The sequence below is a fragment of the Chelonia mydas genome, chromosome 14 (genome assembly GCF_015237465.2).
Source record: "Chelonia mydas isolate rCheMyd1 chromosome 14, rCheMyd1.pri.v2, whole genome shotgun sequence".
In the NCBI taxonomy this organism is placed as follows: domain Eukaryota; kingdom Metazoa; phylum Chordata; order Testudines; family Cheloniidae; genus Chelonia; species Chelonia mydas.
Genome location: NC_051254.2, coordinates 8,912,874 through 8,935,158, shown reverse-complemented (window position 1 = coordinate 8,935,158; position 22,285 = coordinate 8,912,874). Strand labels below are relative to the sequence as shown.

Below are 22,285 nucleotides of genomic sequence, written 5' to 3'. Positions count from 1 at the left end.
TATTTTCTCTGAAGGAACAATTTAAAATTCGCAACACATTGTGTTGAAGTGCTTCACAACAATTTTAAGTATAAAAAAGTATGTTTTCAACCGACTTTCAGCTTAAATAGCATAATGAAATCAGGCAAATGAATAAAGACACAGTTTATCTGCAGAGATATTAGGTGACATATGCTGCAATAACATGCCAAACAATGCATACTGCTCAGCTGTGTAAAACATTTAAATTGGGTATGTTAATCAAGTATTAGTCTTTGAGGCTACAAACAACCCAAATCAGATTTTTGTGCTCAGCCTTGCTAATTTTTTGGGGTGTTTTTTTGTAGCTTTTTAAAAAATTCTGGCTTCTTTTGTTTTCTGTAGGTCTCAGTAGTGTAACACTGATAATTAAAATTAATACAAGCTCCCAAAACTGCTTGAGTAACTACACGTGTGTTAGTAAGACACAATACTGGAGTAAACAATGCAGCTGTGCTTTTAGGTTAAGGCATATTTGACCAAATAAGGACTGGGAAGATCCTTTTAGCTGGAGTGGTATGGGTACTAAATTGGCACAGAGTAATTAAACACGAACAACTGATGTGCAGTACCTAAAAGTAAGTCTTTTACATATTTGAAGACTTATCAGGTCCACCCTCAGTAATCTTTTCTCAAAACCAAACACGTCCAGTTTTTTAACCTTTCCTCATAAGTTATGTCTTTTAAACCTTTTGTAATTTTTGTTGCTGTCCTCTGGACTCTCCAATTAGTCCACATCTTATGTACCAAACCTGGACATAATATTTCAGCAGAGGCCTCACCATTTCCAAGTAGAGCGTGACAGTTACATATGACACTTCTGTTATCCAGAAGGACATTTGCCTTTTTTGCTACAGCATCACACTGTTGACTCATTCAGTTTGTGATCCACTGTAACCTCCAGATCCTTTTCTGTAGCACTGCTGTCTAGCCAGTCATTGCCAATTTTGAATTTGTGCACTTCTCTTCCTTAGTACTTTTCACCTGTCTTTATTGGTTTCAGACCAAATCTTCAATTTATCAAGGTAATTCTGAATTCTAGTCCTGGCCTTCAGAGTGTTTGCAACCTCATCCAGCTTGATGTCATCTGCTAATTTTGTAAGCATACTCTCCACTACATCATCCAAGTTGTTAATGAAAACAATGAATAGTAGTACTGAACCTAAAATGGATCCTACTTGCATAAGAACGGCCATGCTGGGTCAGGCCAAAGGTCCAGCTAGCCCAGTATCCTGTCTTCCGACAGTGGCCAGTACCACTTGATATCTCCTCCCAGTTTGATTGTGAACCATTGATAATTCTTTTAATCTGGTCTTTCAACCAGTTGTACATCTCTTATAGTAATTTAATCTAAGCCATATTTCTGTAGTTTCCATATGAGAATGTTGTGGGAAGCAGAAGACTCGCCTGTAGAAGGAAATTAGATTGGTTTAGTGTTACTCGTCCTCGATAAGTGCGTGTAGGCTATTTCCACTTTATCCTTCATGTTTGAACAATTTGATTAATAAGTTGTTCCAGTATCTTTCCGGATATTGATTGCCCTCAGACATTAGTAATGATGTGTCTCAAATTGCTAGGCCATATGGCATCATGTACCTTTGACTCCTGTGCCCATTTTGCATGAAGCAAGGCAGGTGCCTAACTCATTCTTGCTAGAAATAACGTAGGCATCTAAAGTGACTCCTGGAGACAGGTTCCCTGCTGTGAACTGCTAGTACAAATAGGTACCTCCCTGCAGCCCCAGCCTAGGAGCTGAACTCGGAGTGGGGCTTAGCACACAACCCTCATCAGCATTACCCAGCGTAGGCAGCTCCCAGTTTAGCATGCTGGCTTTTGTGGATCATGTTCTTAGGTGTCTCTCTCCCCACCCCCATTGTTCAGGGACCCTAGGTACCTAACTCAGGCTGTGTAGGTCACCTTGGCACTCCATTGATTTTTCTGTGCACCCAAAGTTAGGCATTGCGACGCTGAGCGGATTTCGAGATCTGAGCCTAACTGCTTAGCTTCCAGAAATTCTGCACTAATTCTTACAGTCCAGCTGTCAACTGGCCAGCACAAGGTGATTTCTCCTGTGAAACTGTTTGAATAATCAATTTTTTGCCCTGCCATCCTTAGTTTAAAACAACCTTGCCACATGTAGCTGAGAAGGCTCTGAATGAGCCACATATAAAAGCTTAATTAGTATCCTGGTTCACCCCATTCCTCTTCTGCTGTAAATACTGAAATGTGAGGTTAACCAATATTTTAAGCTTGTATCTTTCCTCTGGTGGGAGCCTCAGCCATCTGTGATTCAGACCTTTTCAAGCTTTTATCAAGTCAATATACAATTACAAAATTCACAACATTTCACAGAGAGTGATGATTCTAAGTCAAGTTTTTAACTCTGAAGTGGACAGTTAAAACAAAAAAAAGTTTGTGCAGGAATACCATTTGCTGTTCCAATACCATCCATAACTCTGATATCAGATGCATCCAAGAAGGATTGGGGAGTACATATATGTCAGATCCACACTCATGATTGGTGGTCTCATTGGGAGTGCCAGTTACATATTCTACAATTGAGATGGATACATCTAGCTTGCAAAGAGTTTATACCACTGATCAAAGATTCTTCCATTCAGATTCTCATGCTCAATCCACAGTGGCTTACTACATAAACAGGGAAGTGCAAGATCAGATCTCCTATGTCAAGAAGCCATAGATCTGTGGGAGTGATATATCAAGAATTGTAACAGTCTTGATGATGGTTTAACAGACTCACTAAGCAAAAAAGTGACTTTATATCACAAGTGGGAATTAAAAGATTAATTACTGGACCAAATCTTCCGAAGATGGGTTTTTCCCCAAATAGACCCATTCACTTTTAATCAGAAGAGAAAGCGTCTGAAGTTTTGTTCTCTAGCAAGAAAGAGTCCAGGATCCATAGCGGACACTTTCATGATTGCTGGTTATACTATTTGATATGTGCTTACCTTCCTTTTCCTTTAATTCCAAGGCTTATTAAGGAACATATGGCAAGAAAAAGCTCTAGTTATACTTGGATTCTGGGCAGTGAAGGAACTGAGTAGTGGTTGGGGTCGCTGCACTCTCAAAACCCCTGGGAAGGGGAACATGAGCACAACCCCCTACTGGACACTACTAGTGAAAATGTTCCTCGCTACTGTGCTTAGGTGCCCATATACCATGAGTGGGATCCACATGCGTCTACCTCTCAAAGAATCAGTTACTATGAGATAAGTAACCCTTTCTGATTGAAAAAAGCAGAGCAGGTGTGATCAAGTTAGATATTCCAACAGCCTACAGCTTCTCCACTTGGAGTATTACTGGGGAAGAAAATCCAAGCAAGAAAGCTTCTCAATTATCCCTTCTCAATGTTCCCTTGATACTACATATGCTTGATTTTGGAAATCTAAGAGCTTTGTATGCAGCAGACAGAAAAATAACTGGGAAAGATTTCAAATACAACCATAAAGTCTACTTGAACCCAAGAGAGAGCTCATCACTTTGGAGCATTTTCTGTACAACACTACTTCCTGCAGATTCAGCGTCAATCTTCTTTAAACAAGGTAACAGAGTCTAGCATTATTTATAGTTGATTGTGATGTAGACACATTTAAATCCTGAATTGTTCTAATGAATTCAGGCTTTATGTCGTCGCTCATATGCAACATGGATGTTATATTAAGTTTAAAAAGTCAGCTGATTTTAACAGCCCTCTTTCTAACAATCTCAGTTTTAATTTAAAACTAACTTTCCTCTTTCCCCAGACTTTGAACAGAGAAGTAGGGCTTAATGCTTGTGTATAGGAAAATAGCGGCTGATTATAGTTTCAAATGAACTGCAGAACTAAGTGGTTGCATGTAGAGCCATCAGATGTTGAGTATGTCAGAAAAATTTCCATCTATTTGCCCTTTTATCTTCTGTCTATGTTGAAGAACTCAATAAACAAGTTGGGATTCATGTAAAAGGTTGTTTAGTCAGACAGTATGCAAATGATATTCTAGTTTCCAGTGAAGTTTAAGTGAGGTAGTTGTTAATACAATAATATTAAAAGAAGCAAAACACAAACTCCAAAAATAATGTATTGTTACTTCATTAGAGTACGCTTTTTTAATACCTCATTAAAAATGAACTGGTGCAGTAAAGATATTTATTTATAATATGATAATATAACATTAGTAAATTATAATAGAAATAAAGTATTAATGTTCAAATAAGACTATGAAATCAGTAAACATACAAGTCGTGTCCTAAACCACATAACATGAAGGTGATATATCAGTCAGTGCCCTTTCTACAAAACATAACCTAGCAGTGTGAGAACTGCTCATGTTTAGCGTATTACCTTAGACAAATTTGAAAAATTGTAATGATGCTTAAAGTATTTTTACTTCAAACTATTAATATATTTTAAAAAGAAAGCTGCTAAGGTAGATTAGCCACTATTTCACCAATTTTACCTGTGTTTTTTTTTTTAAAAAAATTGATTTGCAAAGTACAGCAAATTTTTTTAAACAAATGCTTACTTTTCCTGCCCACCAATTTTCTTGCACCCTTCCCCCCAAAAATGGACAAATGAGTTGATGCACTATTGAATTTGGTTATTCAATATGTGGTACTATACAACAAATGAAGTATGCTAAATAGTTGATACATATTTTGTTCATGTGTACAGCATGAGTCACTTTAAAATTATTTTCTTTCCTTCATCTTGGAAAATACTAAAACCAAACTACAGAACACAATTACAAATTATATTCTATTTTATAATTCTTTTAATGCATCCAAGGAGCAAAATTAAATTACCCAATGTAACAACTGTGGAATCCACTGTCTGGATTTTGGAGGAAAGGATAAAACTGACATTAACACCTGCTTAGTCTTGTGATGCATTTGACCTCATAGCTCCAAGTGATCCTCGGTGGTTTCTCATTCTCTGTCTCTTTTGCATTTTTCAGTTTTACCAATAACTAATATACTAGTGAGTTGCACTCTTTTGAATTTTTTTTCACTGATAAAACAAACTTAAAAAATGAATGGACCCATAATTATTCAATCACTGTGATTCATGGTAACAGGTTTTCTTAAATATAAGTTTCCAGACTTTCTAGATCTTCAAGCAGGGTTATTATGCTTCTCCCCACAATTCTTTGGGCTTTTTTTTTTTCCTGGGTGTCATGCACTTTGATTTCTTGATGTACGTTTTCTGAATGTAACAAGTAAGACTAGCACAGTTTTCTAACAGTACAGTGGGTACTCTCAATTTAATGCACCCAAGTACCTTACTCTATGGAAGAGTTTTTTTCTTTACTTATTGACTTGAATATCATGAGCAACAAGCCCATTAAATGAAAATCCTAAATAAAATGTCACATTTTCATTTCCTTGAGGCACGGAATCATAATGTAAAGGTACAATATGAATCTGCCCAACATGACCCTGTACAAACAGTTTTCCATTCTCTGTCCAACCTGAAACCCTTCTTAGAACATCACGTATTTTACCTATATTCCACACATCACCATGTTGCCACTTCATCCGTCGATCATCTAGGGAGCCACCAATTAATTTATCGATCCTGGTCTTGTGCATAATCTTTCTTAGACCACTTCCCTTTCCCAGGAAAAAATGTGTGTAGATTTTTTTCTTTCTTGGAGCAATATTTTTCACCTTGATGTCATGCATGCGTTTCATAGTCTGAAGAGCTGATACGAGAATATCATCTTTATCTGGATTAGGTTCTTTGTCTAATGCATCATCAGGCCAGTACAGTAAGGTGAGCAAAAAATGGGCACTTGCTGGAAATGCTGTTTTTCTCTGTTTAAAAAATCTATTGCTGAGTTCTCTAAGAGTTTCAAAAGGAAGAAGTTTGGAAGATCCAGGAGATAAACATGCTAGTGTAATGTGACACAAAATGTAATTGATAAGATCAATATCCTCTAGCCTCTCTTTCTGTGGGTCATCTGGGTAAAAATTAATTATTTTTTCTAGCTTTTCAACTGACCTCATCTCCTTTGAATCTGTCAAAAATGAAAGAATGGTAGTGACACTGCCACCACCGTACTTATAAATGTTCATACGTCTGAGGAGTTGAGTTTCAGGTTCTCCTTTGTTTTCTCCCATAGGATACTCTGAGGTAAAGAATTTAGCATATACCTCAGACTGTCTTTTCAACCACTTTCTGGGATTGTAAACTTGTTCTTCCTTCTCCTCCTTTGCCTCCTCATCTTGTTTCTCCTGGTTTTTATCTGTTTGGAAGTAACTTAGATCTTCTGAAATCCAGTCCAGAGCATTATAAATGTTCTGACGTAAGCCTTTTAAACGACTGTGAAGCTTTCCCCAGGATTTTTTAATTTCCTCAGGAATGTAGTCTGTTAGCAAATAACGCACAAGCTCAGAATGTTCCCCTTGTGTGTTTCTGGGAAATACCTCAAGTGTAGACAGGAGTTTTAGTAGACGACATCCCACTTCAACCTCTCCAAAATATCCGGCATTGTTCATACTGTCGATCTCTGACTTTGCAGCCTGTTGTGCAGCCCTGAAGCATTTCATAGCTTTAAGGGCAATTTCTATCATCTCAATGACTCCACCAGGAGTGGCCTCATACATCTTTTTGTCCAGAGTAAAACTAAACCATTTCCTATACACTTGACCTTCTGTATCCAATATAAAAGAATCATTTGGCAAATGAGATTTGGCTACCCCTGCCCAATATTCTGCATCCTCAAATTTCTCATGATTGTAATGCAATCGAGCAAGCTGCTGGGCAAAGAAGGCATCTTTTCCCAGGCATTCGTATGCAGTTTTTAAAACCTCTATAGCTTTTTCACAGTCTTCAACCTTACAGACATGCTCAATGAATGGAGAGAAGAGGCTGTCAGTATTGTCTCCCCTGCTCTTCTTGTCGCGTCGTATGAACAAATCTCTGATGAACTTCATAAACTCTTCTCGTCCAAATCTATGGTTTAAAAGCACTTTTTCCTGAAGAAGTTCCATTGCAATTTGACTCTGAGGCTGACTTCTTGAGAGCTGATGCAGAATTTCTTTTGCAACCAGGTAATGTATGATATGGACAGATGAAATACAGGTGGTATTTTCTCTTAATTCAATAAAAATAACTCTTGCCTGTTCACTTAAGTTATTTTTGAAATCATACTCTCTCACTCTCTTTTCTGTATATGCCCCGAGCCCTAGAAAAGCTTCACAGTGTGATAATGAAATGTATGAACCATGTACATAGGAATTGAGCAAAGCAACATACTTCATCAAACTAGTAACAGGGGAGGAAAGGTCTATGCCTTCCTTCCAGTGCTCTACAAACTCTGTGACATATGTTTCCTTAAACTCCTCACTCATCAGGACAAACGTAAGAATAAATGCAGGCTTGAAGTCATTCTGCTTTTTAAGTTTTTCAATTTTGGTTTTAAACAGGTGTTTCTCTTGGTCTGTCAACTTGTGAGTGACGGCAACTGTATCGAGAGGAGAAGCTTTGCAAAGCTTTTCAGGGACATTAGATCGTTTACAGCCCAAGAGGATGAAACAAGGCTTGGAAAAATGACTTCTTCGAGCTGCCATTGCATCCATTAAATCATTCTTTAATTCATCCAGATAATCTTCATCATAGTCCTCAATCAGGAGGATCACTGGGAGAGAATTCTTTACGTCATTTTCATCATATTCTCTAAAATTAACTGCATGCTTGGAGACAGTTGCAATTGAATATGAAGATTTGACCACAGCACATCTTAAATCCTTTCTTCTTTTCCATAGTACTTGCCTTGCAATGGTGCTTCCTCCACTTCCAGGTTGATGAAATATTTTTAGTTTAGCCACAGAATACCTGATTCTGTTCCCATGCAAAATATCATCTAAGATTTTATGAACCTCTTCACAGGCCTCCCGTTCAATGACTTCTCCACAGCTCCCTTTATCAGCAAGCCAGAAATTTTTCCAGCTGACTTTTCTACCTTGGTAAAATGTTTGTTCTATCTCTTGTATTTCTTTTGTGCTCAGAAGATCCAGTTTGATATCATCACATTGATCTGCACACAATATTTCAAGGGAAGACATTTTTTCTTCTTCCAGAGTTGGAAGCACACACAGACCTCTTGTGGAAACTGGTAAATGTCTGGGACATATTGCAGATGGCATCATATTTTGAATAGTGGCATCTACGTGACTTAGCTTCATGCCCACAATGCTCCTCTGTTCTAGTGTCTCAATGCTACAAGATGCCTGAGCTAGGTTAGCCCACTTCTCATAATTTTCTTTGGACTCTGCAATGCATATGATATAATCAATACCATTCATTTCTGTATAGAATTCCTGGAAGGTGTCTACAATTGGCTTCTCCACAGGTGATGATAGTAGGAAAAGTACCACAAAAGATCCCTTTGGAAGGATTTCATCACAGATAAATGAAATGGCTTTCTTAAGATACTTCTTTTTCGTTCTAATCCAAGTGTCTTCATCACAAGATTTTTCATCCCCATGGAAGTCACTGCGTCCATTGCAAAATATCCAGCTGGTGTGATCAAATAGGCCCAAATGTTTTTGAAATTCAGTGGTGCTCATCTTGCTTTCATTGGAATAATTTTGCAAGAAATGTGACCTTGTTTCATGATGTTCTTTGTACTTGGCATATAAACCTGACACATTGGAATCCTCATCAAAATCAAACACACAGAAAATATTCATGCGCATTAAAAAGTTGACAGATTTCAGATCTTCTTTTCCACAGCTGTTTGTGACAAGAATGTACAGTAGAGAATCATTCATATAGTTCTTGCCATCAGTGAATAGGACTGATAACTTCCGCCCTAAATTTTGGGAAATTTCCATAGGGTCCTCATTACTGGAGGACTCAACCTTTTCCCTTCTGACATCCTTCTCTTGTAAACCCTGAATAAAAGCCACTAGCTCTTCATTCTTTACAGGCTCAGACTTTGTTCCCACTCTTTGATAGAGAACTGGAATTTTGTCGAAAATCACCTTATTACTGTGTTCGTTAAATCTAGGTAAGCGTACTTGAAAGATCTTTCCCTTCACTGTACTGGATGATGGTTCAATGTCAACCTCTACCACAAAGTATTGTTCTTGAGAGTCTTTCTGAATCACTTCAGTAAAAATAGGAGGGTGAATGCAATTTCTTGCAGCTTCTTGTTCAGATGGTTCAAAACATTTTTCAATGTAATCTAATGCATCTACGTAGATGTCTCTGTCTCTTACCGGTATGCCGGCTATCTGTCCATGTTTCCAGCCCTTGTCTTCAACACTGTCCATTACACCAAAGTGTATTGTGCCATTTGTTCGAACATTCATGCAGGCTGAGGCATATCTAATCACTTCATAGGCAAACTTTGCTTGCAATCGTTGCCTGTCCAGCTTCGCAGCAGTTGTGAAAGATTTGTATTCATGGCAAGGAATGATCAAATCTATGATTCCAGTTTCCGGAGCAAGAATTCTGTTTTTCACATATTTAAAATTAATGTCTTCATTTTTAAATTGTCTGAATTTGCTCAGCGTTAATGATTCAACTGTATTTTCATGTAAGGAATGACTTTTTCTACTTCCTCTCCTGCAAAAAGTAGACATTGTTTTTAATGTGTGCTCCTTACCAGTCTTTTCTACTGCCCCAGTGTTGTCTGTTTCTGAAGATCCCTTCTGGTAAGATGTTACATGAAAACTTTCGTGCTGTGTGATGCTGAGGGCTTTTAAATCACTGTCTGTCTCTTCAGCTGGTGCATTAGCCTTCATAGACACAGCTGAATTCCTGTTTTTTACTCTCTTTTTATCATCATTGGTAGTGATATCGGAACCCGACACTTCTGAAGCTTTAATGCTGGGATTATCTGCTTGGGCTGAGTCTACCCCTGCATTTTTGTGCAAATGTTCCAAAAGTTCATTTCTTTTCCGTGTTATTATGTGGATTTGGCCTCCTTTCATACCCATGCTTTTGAGGAAAGGTTCATCTAATTCTTTGAGCACTGGGCCAGTCACTTCCTCTTCACAGAGCTTTTCTACATATTCTTTCTTAATTCCAATAGATTCGAGCCAGCATCTAACATGAGACTCAGTCCATTCAGCCAAAGGTAACGTTTTGTAGTCTGAAAATTAAATATGTGTGTCAGTAGCACATACTTAGGGAGGCAAGTATCAGAGGGATAGCCATGTTAGTCTGGATCTGTAAAAGCAGTGTACACCCACTGAAGCTTATGCTCCAATACGTCTGTTAGTCTATAAGGTGCCACAGGACTCTGCATTCTCAGGGAGAGTTACTCTTTTTTTTTGTTTGTTTGTTTAATTTCACCACACCATGCACTTTGAATTAGTGTTCTGGTCCTCTTTAAAGCCTTGTCTAGACCCAGAGTTAAATGTATGATGTTTGCTAACAACATGTTTGAAAACTCTAGTGAAGACAAGGCAATTTAGATTTCAACATATACTAATTGCATTGAGTTGAAGGCCAGGCTTCACCCACCCATGCCCAGGTTTTAACTCCCCTATCTTAGACTTTGTTAAAGGCAGCCTGGCTTGTCTACACTAGACTTCTCAAGCATGTTAGCTCAGTGGTCTCCAAACTTTTTGGATCGCGCACCCCCAGAGCCAGCTCTAGGGAAGCAAAAAAAAAAAAAAGCTGCCGCCGGCGTGCCGCTGAAGACGGAGCAGGGAGAGCTGCGCACCCCACTTTGGAGACCACTGTGTTTAGCTAAAACTTTCTAACAATGCACCTTTTATCCTAGTCTAGACAAAAACTAAGAAGAGACTGTATGGAGTAGCTGCAGGGACTAGTAGACAGTGTGAAGCTTCATCGTATCCTAGAGTTTAAGGCCAGAGGGGACCGTTACATCTTCTGGTCTGACCTGCATATCACAAGACATTAAATGTCACCTAGATCAGTGGTTTTCAAATTTTTCTGGGGACCCAGTTGAAGAAAATGGTTGATGCCCATGACCCAGCGGAGCTGGGGCTGAGGGGTTTGGGGTGCGGGGAGTGAGGGCTGTGGGGTTGGGAATGAGGGGTTCAGGGTGTGGGGGGGGCTCTGGGCTGGGGCAGGGGGTTGGGGTGCAGGAGCAGATCAGGGCTGTGTGCTGGGGGTGCAGGCCCTGGGGTGGGGCCAGGGATGAGGGGCTTGGGGTGCAGGGAGGGGTTCCAGGTTTGGGGGGGCTCAGGGCTGGGGCACGGGTTGGGACATGGACTTACTTCCAGCGCCTCCCGGTCAGCAGCGCAGCTGGGGTGCAGAGGCAAGTTTCCCGGCCTGTCCTAGCCCTGCCGACCACGCTGCACCTGAAGCAGCAGGTCCGGCTCCTAGGCAGAGGCATGCAATCAGGTCTGCCCAGCTCTTGCCCGCAGGCACCGCCCCCGCAGCCAGCCAATGGGACTGCAGAGCTGGTGCTCAGGGCAGGGGCAGCACACCGAGCCCCATGGTCACGGACCTGCTGCTGGCCACTTCTGGGGTACAGTGCGGTGTTGGAACAGGTAGGCACTAGGGCTGCCTTAGCTGGGCAGCACTGCCGACGGGACTTTTAATGGCCTGGTTGGCGGTGCTGACCAGAGCGACCCAGTGCCTTACATGCTTACAGTGCCTTACAGTACTGGGTCACAACCCAAACTTTGAAAAATGCTGACCTATGTACCCCTCTATTATTCAGAGATGTTAGCAAGATGAAAGCATTTCAGTCCTCAAAAGAATGCCTGGGGCACACAATGTTGTAAACAGGAGAGGCCAAGGTGCCCTCGGTACCCAAGTCTGCAGGACAGGGGCTTGATCAGATGAGATGTGCCCCGATGATCCCAGCAGGCGAACCACACCCCATGCTACAGACTCAGAGGAAGGCAAAAGCTACGGATCAAGTGCTGAGGTCTAGTTACAGTTGTGCCACTGATTTCCTCTATGTTCTTGGGGAAATCACTGATTACTACTGTGTCTGTTCCTTTCTCAGTGAGGATACCACCTCCTTATCATTCTTCCAGGGCTGCTGAAAAGATTCACTAGTTTGCCCCACACGTTAGATAAGTAAAATGTTATATATTCAAAAGGGAAGTATTGTTAAAGCAAATTCCATTACCCAAGAAGTACAAACATCTTAAAAGAGAGACATACCCATTTTCTTGTAGAAGTAGTTGTTTATCCTCTTGCGCAGAAACTGATCTAAAGGGGGGGAAGCCATAACAAAGAGCTTAACTATTTGTTTCTATATTGTTCACTCACTTTTGGGGGGATGTGAGGGATCCATTCATGTGTTTGTTATTTACTGAATTTAAACCTGGGTTTGCCATCTAGCTCTGTCTTTCAGATCCCAGTATGAAAGGGGTGGAAAAATAAACTTAATAATGTACAAACCACAATGTGAGAATCTCTTACTCATAAACCAGGGCCAGTAGCCATTCCCTCCTCTGCCCTGCTCCATTCTACTTTTTTCTTGGGAAGCTGGTAAAAGCTGGAACAGATACAGCAGGGCAAGTGTGAAAAATTGGGATAGAGATTGGGGGGTAATAGGAGCCTATATAAGAAAAAGGCCCAAATATCGGGACATCTGGTCATCCTAAGTAGGGGCAGTAGCTGTCCAAGCTTGGTGCTGGAGGGATCAGCTGCAGGGGTGAACAGATAGCTTAGGCTTTTGGCCATTGAGTCTTGGGTGTGTATTTCTGTTCTTGAACGCTGGACTGAAACTATTCTGATAACTAGATTTCAGATGGGCCACAGAACAGCCAACACAAGGCTGGCAGAATTAAAATTTTAACTACTGCATTAAACCTGTTACAGTGTGGTCTGAATTCCACCTCTTCACCTTTACAAAGGTCTGTTTATTCTGTCTTCTCCCCAGTAATGCACTTCTCTGGACAGTACCTAACGTGGTGCCAAATTAAGAGAGGGCTCTTAAGAGCCTTCTTAATGCTGCTTTGCTTAGTGAGCAAAAATAATTACTTGTCCTGCTCCTGTAGTCAGTTGGCAAAGTTTGTAAGTCAGTGGGACTCTGGTTATATCATGTATCAGAGGGGTAGCCCTGTTAGTCTGGATCTGTAACAGCGGCAAAGAGTCGTGTGGCGCCTTATAGACTAACAGACGTATTGGAGCATAAGCTTTCGTGAGCAAATACCCACTTCATCGGATGCATGCAGTGGAAATCCGACGAAGTGGGTATTTGCTCACAAAAGCTTATGCTCCAATACGTCTGTTAGTCTATAAGGTGCCACACGACTCTTTGCTGCTTATATCATGTAAATCAGCGAAACCACATTCTAGAGCCTTGTCTACATAAGTTGTACTGCTTTATAGCATTATACTTTAAAGTGGTACAATCCTGTCCCCTCCTTACTGTTGACACACTTAGTTTGGCATAAAGGTGCCTTAAACTGGTGTAGTTTATTCCTATATTACAAACAACTTATCCAAAAGTGCAGTGTGCAAAATAGTGCCCAATAATACAATTATACAAGAGAATGAGAAAACAGAAATTTAATAATGCCTGCAAATAAATATTTATAAAAGGTCCCTCAAGCAAACTGAGACAATAGAATAGACAGTTAAAGAATAACAGGTGACAGAATATGTCAAGGAAAATTTGTAAGTATAAATAATAGCCACAGACATTTCCGTACCACACTCTGACAGGTAAATTCTGCTCTCACATGCCAGGTCAGTGGAGGCGGGTTTCTACACAGCTGAGATCCAGTTCCATAGTGGCAATTCCAGGCTCCTACCTGCTTCAAGGATGTGCTGTGAATTCAGATTTAAAGGCAGAAGAATCCTTAGAGTGGATCAAGAGAGCAGCCTGCAGCAAAAAGGCAAGTTAAGCAGGCGTGAGCATAGGATTGGAGAAAGATGGTCCAATTCCTGTGAAGGGTAGGTAGAAGAAGGGGCAGCAGGCTAGTGTGGGGGTGGGAGAGATTGGTGATATGGGGTTAAAACGGAATGGGGAACAAATTCACACTTTTAAATAAACAGCAAGACCCTGGAACAGATACGAGAGTGTGATGGGTATCTGCTACCTATGCAATCAATAGCCCCCTAAATTATTTTGCAAAAGCAACTCTGGATTGTACAAATACTTTTTAAAGTTCTTTTCTTTTTAGCTGATCTCTTAGCTTCTTGGTTTGGGGCCTGATTCAATGAAACCTTTCCCTTTGAGCAAAGTGGGAATGTTAATTCCTTGGCGGGGAGTGGTCACAGCCCACACACCCTGAAGTACACAAAATGGGACCTGAAAATGCAGTGAGTTTTTGAGGAAACGAAAGTTATTTTTGACCGTCCTGGCTAAAAAGCTCCTCAAGGAGGCAGCAAAGTGTAAGAGCTGGATGTATTTCTAAGTTGTTAAGTTCCTGATCAGAACCAACCCCGCTGGGAGGATAAAAATTACCTTTATCCCGGCCCCCACTGAAGTTAGAGCAATCCCCTGTGGGCTGCCCTATGTTACAATCCACTGCTTATGGGCCTAAGGGGTTGTTTTGGCAGCCACAGAGTGGCTCTCAGTCCCATTTCACTACCATCATAGCGTGGTGTAGAGTGATTATGCTGGTTTTGTACCACAATGGGACCCTCCCCCAGTCCACACTATGCGCGGGAGGAGGGTTGTCAGTGACTGACTGCAGTAGTTTTGTAGCCCATAGGGCTAGCCTGCCTGCTTGCTTATATATCTTTTCTTATGGGTTTGATTGTTTTCCTGCATGTGAAAAGGGAATATAGAGAAACCATGAACCCTGGGGGTCTAGTTTTCTGGAGGTCAAAAGGTTTGCAAATCAGGGTCTTAGATCTGGAATTTCCCCATCCTGAGTGACAGAAACCCAGATCCTCAACATCAGTGTTGGAAGTTAAGGGGGTGGGGATCAATGTATATTCTGATCCTGCAGTTTAATACAGAGCTGCTCCAAGGGGACAGGATGGGTGGCCCTGTATTTGTGTGGGGCAATGCTAGGGTTGGGGACATTCTCCAACCTCATCATGGGTCCGGCAGAGAGCGATTAGCTGGCAAAGATAATGCCATCGGGGGCTGCATTACCCAGAGATCCACCCATGGGATTTAATCTGCAGAGAGAGTGGGGAGGCAGACAGTGAATACAAACTGACAGGCAAATCTTCCTCTTAGCCCGCTTCCACAGGCTTCTTGCAGAAGGGGCCATTGGCCCCTAGAAACAGATTCCTGCCCGAACAACAGGCCTCCCCGAGAGAGGAAAGGTTCAGAATCTGGGAGCGGAAGGAAGACAATAGGCCTCAGGGAACATGGCCGTTGCAGTGCAAGGCTTCATTCTTCTGATCCCTGCTATGCCTTAGGGAGAGTCACTAGCACTGAGTGACCCAGAACTAAATACCCACAAAGAATGTCATATTCATCCCCATCCACCGTGCCCAGCCCCTTTCCCGCCAAACTACATTTAATTAAGACGTCAAGGTACTGAATTTTGAGCCAACTCTCAAGTAGTGCTACAGGGAAGGCTTACCTGACTCAGGCTGCAGCCGGGAAGAAGCTGCCTGCTCATTCACTCACGGAAGCGCCAGTTCTGAGAGAGGAAACTTTCCCCTTTACAGTTGGAGATTTGTTTGTGAAAAGAGGAACTGATCACAGGGCTGGACAGTAGCCCATGTTGGCTGATGTCCCCAAAAGTGCGTGGGAGAGAGTGCGAGAACTTCTCCCCAGAAGTGAGCTTGAAACTTGTCTAAGTCTCCACCCACCAGACTGAGCCTGGCTAGAAATCATCAAGCACAAAGCGGGACACTTCCGTGTTGAGCTTTGAGCTCAGCTGTTTAGCTTGCCTTAGGCCTGGTCTATGCAGTTTATGGCCTGATTTAACCATGTAGGTTTTTCTTACTGAAATAGCTAAATCTGCACAACCCTCATGTGTAACCAGTGCTGGTGTTCAGGTGCTTTATAACACCTTTCCTTAGGGGAATAAGCTATCACAGTATAAGCACCTTTTACCAAGGTAGCTGCCTCTGTGCTAGGGTGGTAGTACTGGTCTAGTTAAAGCAGTACAACATTTGTGTGTAGGCAGCCCTTCGCTGCAGGCTGTACTGTTAGCCCTCCCAAATGAAGCCCTGGTGGGGGGATGACAAAGAACCCCTCCCCCCCCAGGGTGACTGGTCCAAGGTGCCCCCCTCCCGGTGTGAGTGCTGCTCCCTGTCGCCCAAGCGGGGCCAGCCCAAGGCCCCCCCCTCTCCCTGCTGGCCCAAACCCCCTTGCTGCCTGCCCATGCGGGGCCAGCCTGAGGCCCCATTCCCCCCCCGCCCCCCAAGCCTCCCTGTTGCTCTCCTTGGGCTGGCCCGGCCCGAGGCCCCCCCTTCAGCCCCCTGCAAGCAGGACCAGACTGAGCCCCCCCGCCCCCCCCCCCCCACAAGGCCAGCTCGAGGCCCCCCTCTATCCCCTGCACATGGGGCTGGCCCAAGATCCCTGCCACCCGCCCATGCAGAGCCCTGTGCCCTTCTAGAGGTTGCAACCCACTTTTTTGGAAAAAAAGGCGCTTTTGTCTACTTTGCTCTTGCCAACTGATGATCAGATCAGTGGCAAGAGCAAATGCCCATGTTTGCCAAAAAAAGCAGGATGGCCAGACAGGGCTTATAAAAAGGGACTGTCCTAGCCAAAACAGGATGTAGAGTCGCCCTACCAACCTTCCTTTCCAGAAAAACAACCCCACACTCCAGGTGTTTTGTAGGAAATGTTCTCCAATACAAGGAACTGTTTGGACACTACAGGGATTGGCTGAAAAACCTTGGACTGTGCATAAATCAGGAATTGCAGGGAGATGTGCAGCTGGACCCTCAGTAAGAGGTTCTGCAGGAGCCCAAAGAGGGGCTGTGACCTGACACAACCCACAGAGCACCAAGGTCTCCCTCTTGCAGCAAAAGGAACAGGTGTTGGGGCAGGCTGTGGGTGTGCGTGAGAGAGAGAGACCCATGCCATGCACACACGCATGCTCATGGCTCCGTGAAGGAGCTGCCCCAGTTTAGCTGTGGAACAAGAGTGGATTCCTCGCCCGCCCAACCACCCAGCCTCAGATGGATGGCAGCAAGTGGTGTTGGGATGGGTCATGAGGGCGAGGAAGTGGCTTACGTGAAGCAAAAACGTACAGGTAATCTCTGGGCGCAGTTTAGAGGTGGACCAGCTGAATGTCATGCAGCCAGCTCAAGTGGCATGGTGGGGGGTGGCCTGGGAGGCCTATGGGGAAGAGGGCCTGATGATGCATTCTGGAGGGCAAGGGGTGTGGGCTGGGCAGGGACCTTCCTGTAGGACCGCTACAGGAAGCAGAAGGCATTGATGCCCTCACTGCTGAAACATTGGTCAGGGTGTGGCTGTGCAGCTGGCAGCAAAACGCCCAGGCAGGAGGGAGAGCTTTGCTGTTAGTTACTCCTTAAATTACCTCTCCCCAGCTGCCTGCCCTGTGATGTTGTCGGATCACATGTAGGGAGGCAGACACAGTAGTAAGGTCACAGAATACCATCTAGAAACAGATCTTAGCCTGAACCCATCTGTCTCTAGTTCCAGGGAGGGCATGTATATCAGCTGCCCTGTTTAGACATATTACAGTAGTACTAGTAGCATCAGCCAGGTTGCAGGGGTGCATGCTGTACATACCTATGATACAGGTGCTATCACCAATTTGTCAGAACAGGCTTTTGCTGTGAGGTGTCTCTGGGCCCAGGCTCAGTTCTAGGGAGCTGCTTTAAGAGCCATAGTTCAAGGTTCTTTTGTTAAACCCCCATTATTGTTCAAATGTCACATTAATCGCAAGCCACACCGAGCAGGGGGCAGCAGTGCTCTAATTGAGTGGTTTTCGAACTGTGGGTTGGGACCCCAAAGTAGGTGAGCAGCCAGGCCATGGTAAGAGTTGTGGGGGGGCAGCTGTGGGGAGCCTTAGACCCTCCACTTGCCTAGGATGAGGGGGGTCAAGAGTTGCCCCTAACCCGTGTCCCTCCCTCCTCCAGGGCAGGTGGAGGGCCCACAGCTGCCCACGCTGCTCTTACCATGGCTGTGCTGTGCCCCCCCGAGCACACCTCCAGCTGGAGCCTGGTCCAGGTGAGAGCTGCGCAGGCAGCTGTGGGGAGCCGCAGCCCCTCTTGCCTGGGGTGGGGCAGGGCAAGGACATGGGCTGTGGGGGGCTGCTTATGACCCCCACCCATCGAATGCTTGAGCACCCTTTATCGCCATCCACCGCTGTATGCTGGTGTAAGAGAGGGGCGCCACTCACTCCCCACCTCAATTCCTTTGTACTGGACAGACTCTGATAGAGCCCTCAACTCATCCACCCTCTGGCTGAGGTAATTGCCATAGAAATGCTGCCAGCTGCACCCTTATAGAGCTAATAGCCAAACTCTGTTTTAAAAGACAATCCAGCTAAAGGTCCTCAAGAGACCCCTTTCCTGCAAGACCAAATGGAGAAGTGCTTCCACTTAGCCAGGTAAGTGTTTCTAGTTGTGTTTTTTCTGCTATTCAGAAGCACTTTCTGAACATCCTTCAAGCGGGACCTTTCAAAGGGTCTCAGCCATGAAGTACTCACTCCATCAGATGGACAACTCAGAGACTAGGATGGAGCAAGCACCTGTGGTCCTGGGAAATTACATCTGGATCCAACTGGAGACACAGGAGGCTCGACCGACAAGAATAGTAGGGTCGAGTACCAGTGTTGACGAGGCCATGTCAGTGCTAGGAGGATGAGGTGAGCAGGTCTTGTTTCACTTTGAAGATGACCCTGGGAGGTAAAGGAATCGGCAGGAAAGCATACAGGAGGGATTTCTTCCAGGATAAGAGACAAGCATCTGTCAGCGAGCGTGGGCTGAGCCCTTCCTGTGAACAGAACTGATGACATTTCCCCCAGAGATGAAAGATGGACCTGACCATATCTGGACCACTTGTGGTGATCAGAGAAGGATCTGTGCAGCTGATCCACTAATGTGTTCTGTTTCCCCAAAAGGCAAGCAGCTCTGATATGAACTGAGCTGGTTATACAGAAGTCCCAGACGTGAATTGCCTCCTGGCACAGTGGGTTTGACTGTGCTTCTCCTTGCCTGTTTATGTAAAACAGGGTTGCCTAATTGTCTGTCAGAATTAATAGATTTTTTCCCACCGTGTTAGGGAGGAAGGCCAAGCAAGCTAGATGTATTGCTCTTAACTCCTTGACATTTATGAGTCTCTAGATCTTGAGACGACCAAAGATCTTGAGTCTACAGGGACCTCCTATGAGCTCCCCAACCCAGAGAAGATTCTTATGTGACTAGAGGGAGGGTTGGAAGCGGGGGGAGAAAGGGAAAGTGTAGTCTGGCGTACTGATCAACATAGGTACATGCTGCCCTGTGACCCAGAAGACTGAGGCAGCTGCATACTGTTGTGAGAGGATATACTCTCAGTTGCAGCACTAGGTCCCATAAAGTTTCAAACCTGGCTTGTGGAAGAAAGGCATTGGCCTTCATGGACTCTAAAGACTGCCCCGATGAATTCTGTTGTCTTTACCCATTTCAGGATTGATTTGTCTCAATTTACTAGGATCCCCAGTGCATTGAATGTGGACAGGTTACTGGATATGCTGGATAGGATTTGAGCCTCAGACCAACCTCTGGCCAAGCAGTCGTCTAGGTATGGGAACATGTGGACACCTAATTTTCATAAGTGAGCTGCCACAACTGCCCTGCACCTTGTGAACACTTGAGGAGCAGCTAACGGACCAAAGAGAAGCACGGTAAATTGATAATGGCAACCGTTCACCACAAATCTGAGAGACTTTCCACAGTCGTGGCATATTGCAACATGGAGTTAAGCATCCTTTAAACTGAGGGCAGCGTACCAGTCTTTTAAATCTAAATTAGGCATGAGATTGACTTGGGGATCAGGAAGTAGCAGGAATAGAAGCCCTTTTCCCTGAGATACAACAGGACTTCCTCTATGGCCTGAAGAATACACGTTGAAGGGCAGTCTCATGAGAATGGTCCCTGAAGAGGGATGGAGAAAGGGGTTGGGGTGGGGCAGAAATGAACTGGATGGCATACGTCAGTTTCACCATGCTTAAGATCCACTGGTCTGATGCTATGTGGGCCCAAGCATTTCGGCAGTGGGATAAGAAATTGATAAACAAACAATGGGGAACAAATTGAGCCATGGTGACTAGTACACTGTCCTTAACAAACCCATCAAAATGCCTGTTCGGACAAGGCGGCTGGATGGGATGAGCTCGCTAATGCTGAAGAGGAGGGTGGTGGACGGCACCTCCTATAATCTCTGCCCTTTTTCCTGAGTGGATCTTGGGATCGAGGCGCATACTAGTATTTGTATAGCTGCTGCGGATCATACTGTTTTCTTTTTTATGCTGGGGTATAGATCTGAAGGGATTTGAGTGTTGCCCTAGAATCCTTAAGGCTATGAAGCCTGTCATCCATTTTCTCTGAAAACAGTGAGGGACCTTCAAAAAGAAGGTCCTGGTTAGTCTGTTAGACCTCTGGAGGTAAACCAGACAACTGCAACCATGAACCCCTTATAGTAATCGCTTTTGCCATGGTTTGAGCAACCGAGTCTGCACTATCCAAACCCCCATGGAGGGAAGTCCTCTTACCTTCATCCACCATTACTGCAGATTCTTGTTTACAGTCCTCTGGTACGTTGTTTTTAGATTTTATAATGTTCTCCTAGAGGGTGAAGTCATATCGACTCACAAGAGTGTGTTAGTTGCAATCCTGAGTTGTAGGCTTCCTGAAGAAGAAAGCTTGCAACCAAACAGATCCATCCTCTTTGAGTCTTTGCTTTTCAGCATGGAAGTTTATTGCCCCTGTCTTTCCTGATCATTGGCAGCTGCCATCACAAGAGAGCCAGGGGGCAGGGCGGTGGAGTAAGAGTAAATATGTTCAAATGCCCTAGAGAAGATGAAGTACCTCTTTTCAGCTCATTTTGCTTTGGGGGGAAGGGAGAAGGGTGTCTGCCAAAAAGCCTTGACTGGTTTCATGATGGCTTCATTAATTGGTAGAGCAACCCTGACTGGGGTTGCTGATACTAGGATGTCCACCAACTTGTGAGAGCTTTCACGCACCTCTTCTGCCTGAATGTCAAGTCCAGAGGCCACTCTTTTAAAAAGATCTCGATGAGCAGTGTGATGATGGCGGTGATGAGTCACTTGGACAGCTCAACAGCCTCATCTGGTGATGAGGATGCAGCATGCATCTGAGGTGTTGGTTGGTCTGTGGCTTGTGGCAGGGAAGGTGCCTGAGTGGCTGCTGGCTGCTTGGTACTAGTCTTGATACTAGGTACCAGGGATGATGCTTTTTGGTAACAATGCCTCTGGTGAACTCTCAGTGAGCGAGATGGTTGAGGGGAGGTCCTAGCTGGAGGGGAATGCCCCATGGCATCCAGACTGGCTACTGATATGGGCCTGGGACGCATCCTTGCCCAGCTTGTTGATCCTTAGACGAGGCCCAGTGCTGGGGATGCTGTATGACTCATGGTCCCAATGACTTATGTTCCCCATCCTGGGTGGGAGACAGAGCACCACACCTCTGAGTCTGAGGAAGGAGAGTCAGATGCTTCTGCCATTGCAAGGGCAGATCCAGATGGAACCAGGGAGAGGTAATCTGAGCCTGGAGACGGCAGTACCAGGGAAATCATGGGTGGCTTTCCTCTTGTCAACATGGGCTTTTGCAAAGGCTTGGGTTGTGGCACTGTAGGAGCACGATATGGTGAGGTATGAGCAATGGACATCGGTACCAGCTGCACACCTTCCACTGCCAGCGATATTAGTACCAAGGGGCTAAATAAGACTCATGCAGCTGCATACACCTCCAGGAGGGTTGGGATCAGCACTGTCTGCTGGCCAAGTGTCATTCAGTGGACGGCCTTGTCAGACCTGGCACCAGCTCTGGAAGCTGTTATCCCCTCCTGGGAGATGGCGAGCGTTCTGGGGAGGATGCGTCTCTTGCCCAAATGCTTTGTCGAGTCTCTGCCTTTGTCTGGCTTTGCTACCAATGCAGTCAAGAGCATAGGTGCCAACTCCATGGGTGCTCCGGGGCTGGAGCACCCACGGGGAAAAATTAGTGGGTGCTCTGCACCCACTGGCAGCCAAGCTCCCCTCCCTCCAGCGCGCCGAGTCCCTGTTCCTCCACCTACCTCCCAGCGCTTCCCCCCGGCCGCCACCAAACAGCTGGCGGGGATTTGGGGAAGGAGTTGGAATAGGGGCAGGGAGGACGCGGAGTTGGGGCAGGGACTTTGGGGAAAGGGGGCGGGGCAAGAGGCAGGGCTGGGCCAGGGCCATATGGAAGGGATGGAGTGAGAGCAGAGGCAGGGTCAGGCACCCAGGGGAA

General features: G+C 44.5%; 2 protein-coding genes across 9 annotated transcripts in view; one reads left to right on the top strand and one right to left on the bottom strand.

The window, feature by feature from the left end:
• ZNF207 (zinc finger protein 207) overlaps positions 1–22,285 on the top strand; it is a 52,341-nt gene that overhangs the window by 27,040 nt on the left and 3,016 nt on the right. Inside the window, exon 15 of the transcript XR_006285656.1 lies at positions 13,658–19,683. The gene's annotated coding sequence lies outside the window, so the exon portion shown is untranslated. The remainder of the gene's footprint in view (positions 1–13,657; positions 19,684–22,285) is intronic.
• On the bottom strand, positions 130–15,596 carry LOC102933475 (sterile alpha motif domain-containing protein 9-like). Of its 8 annotated transcripts, none has more exons than XR_005227664.2 (4): positions 15,457–15,596; positions 13,723–13,793; positions 12,122–12,169; positions 130–1,425 (listed from the first exon to the last, which is right to left on the bottom strand). XR_005227664.2 is itself a non-coding variant. In XM_037914287.2 (4 exons), the coding sequence occupies exons 3-4, from the start codon at positions 12,123–12,125 to the stop codon at positions 5,326–5,328; spliced, it is 4,803 nt and encodes a 1,600-aa protein (XP_037770215.1). In that variant the 5' UTR covers positions 12,126–12,169; positions 13,723–13,793; positions 15,457–15,596; the 3' UTR covers positions 4,499–5,325. The 8 variants fall into 8 exon arrangements, 7 of the variants coding, with proteins under 7 accessions (XP_037770215.1, XP_043383695.1, XP_037770216.1 ...); XM_037914287.2 differs by lacking the exon at positions 130–1,425 and adding an exon at positions 4,499–10,124; XM_043527760.1 differs by lacking the exon at positions 130–1,425 and adding an exon at positions 4,499–10,124 and having other exon boundaries at positions 13,723–13,738; positions 15,457–15,594.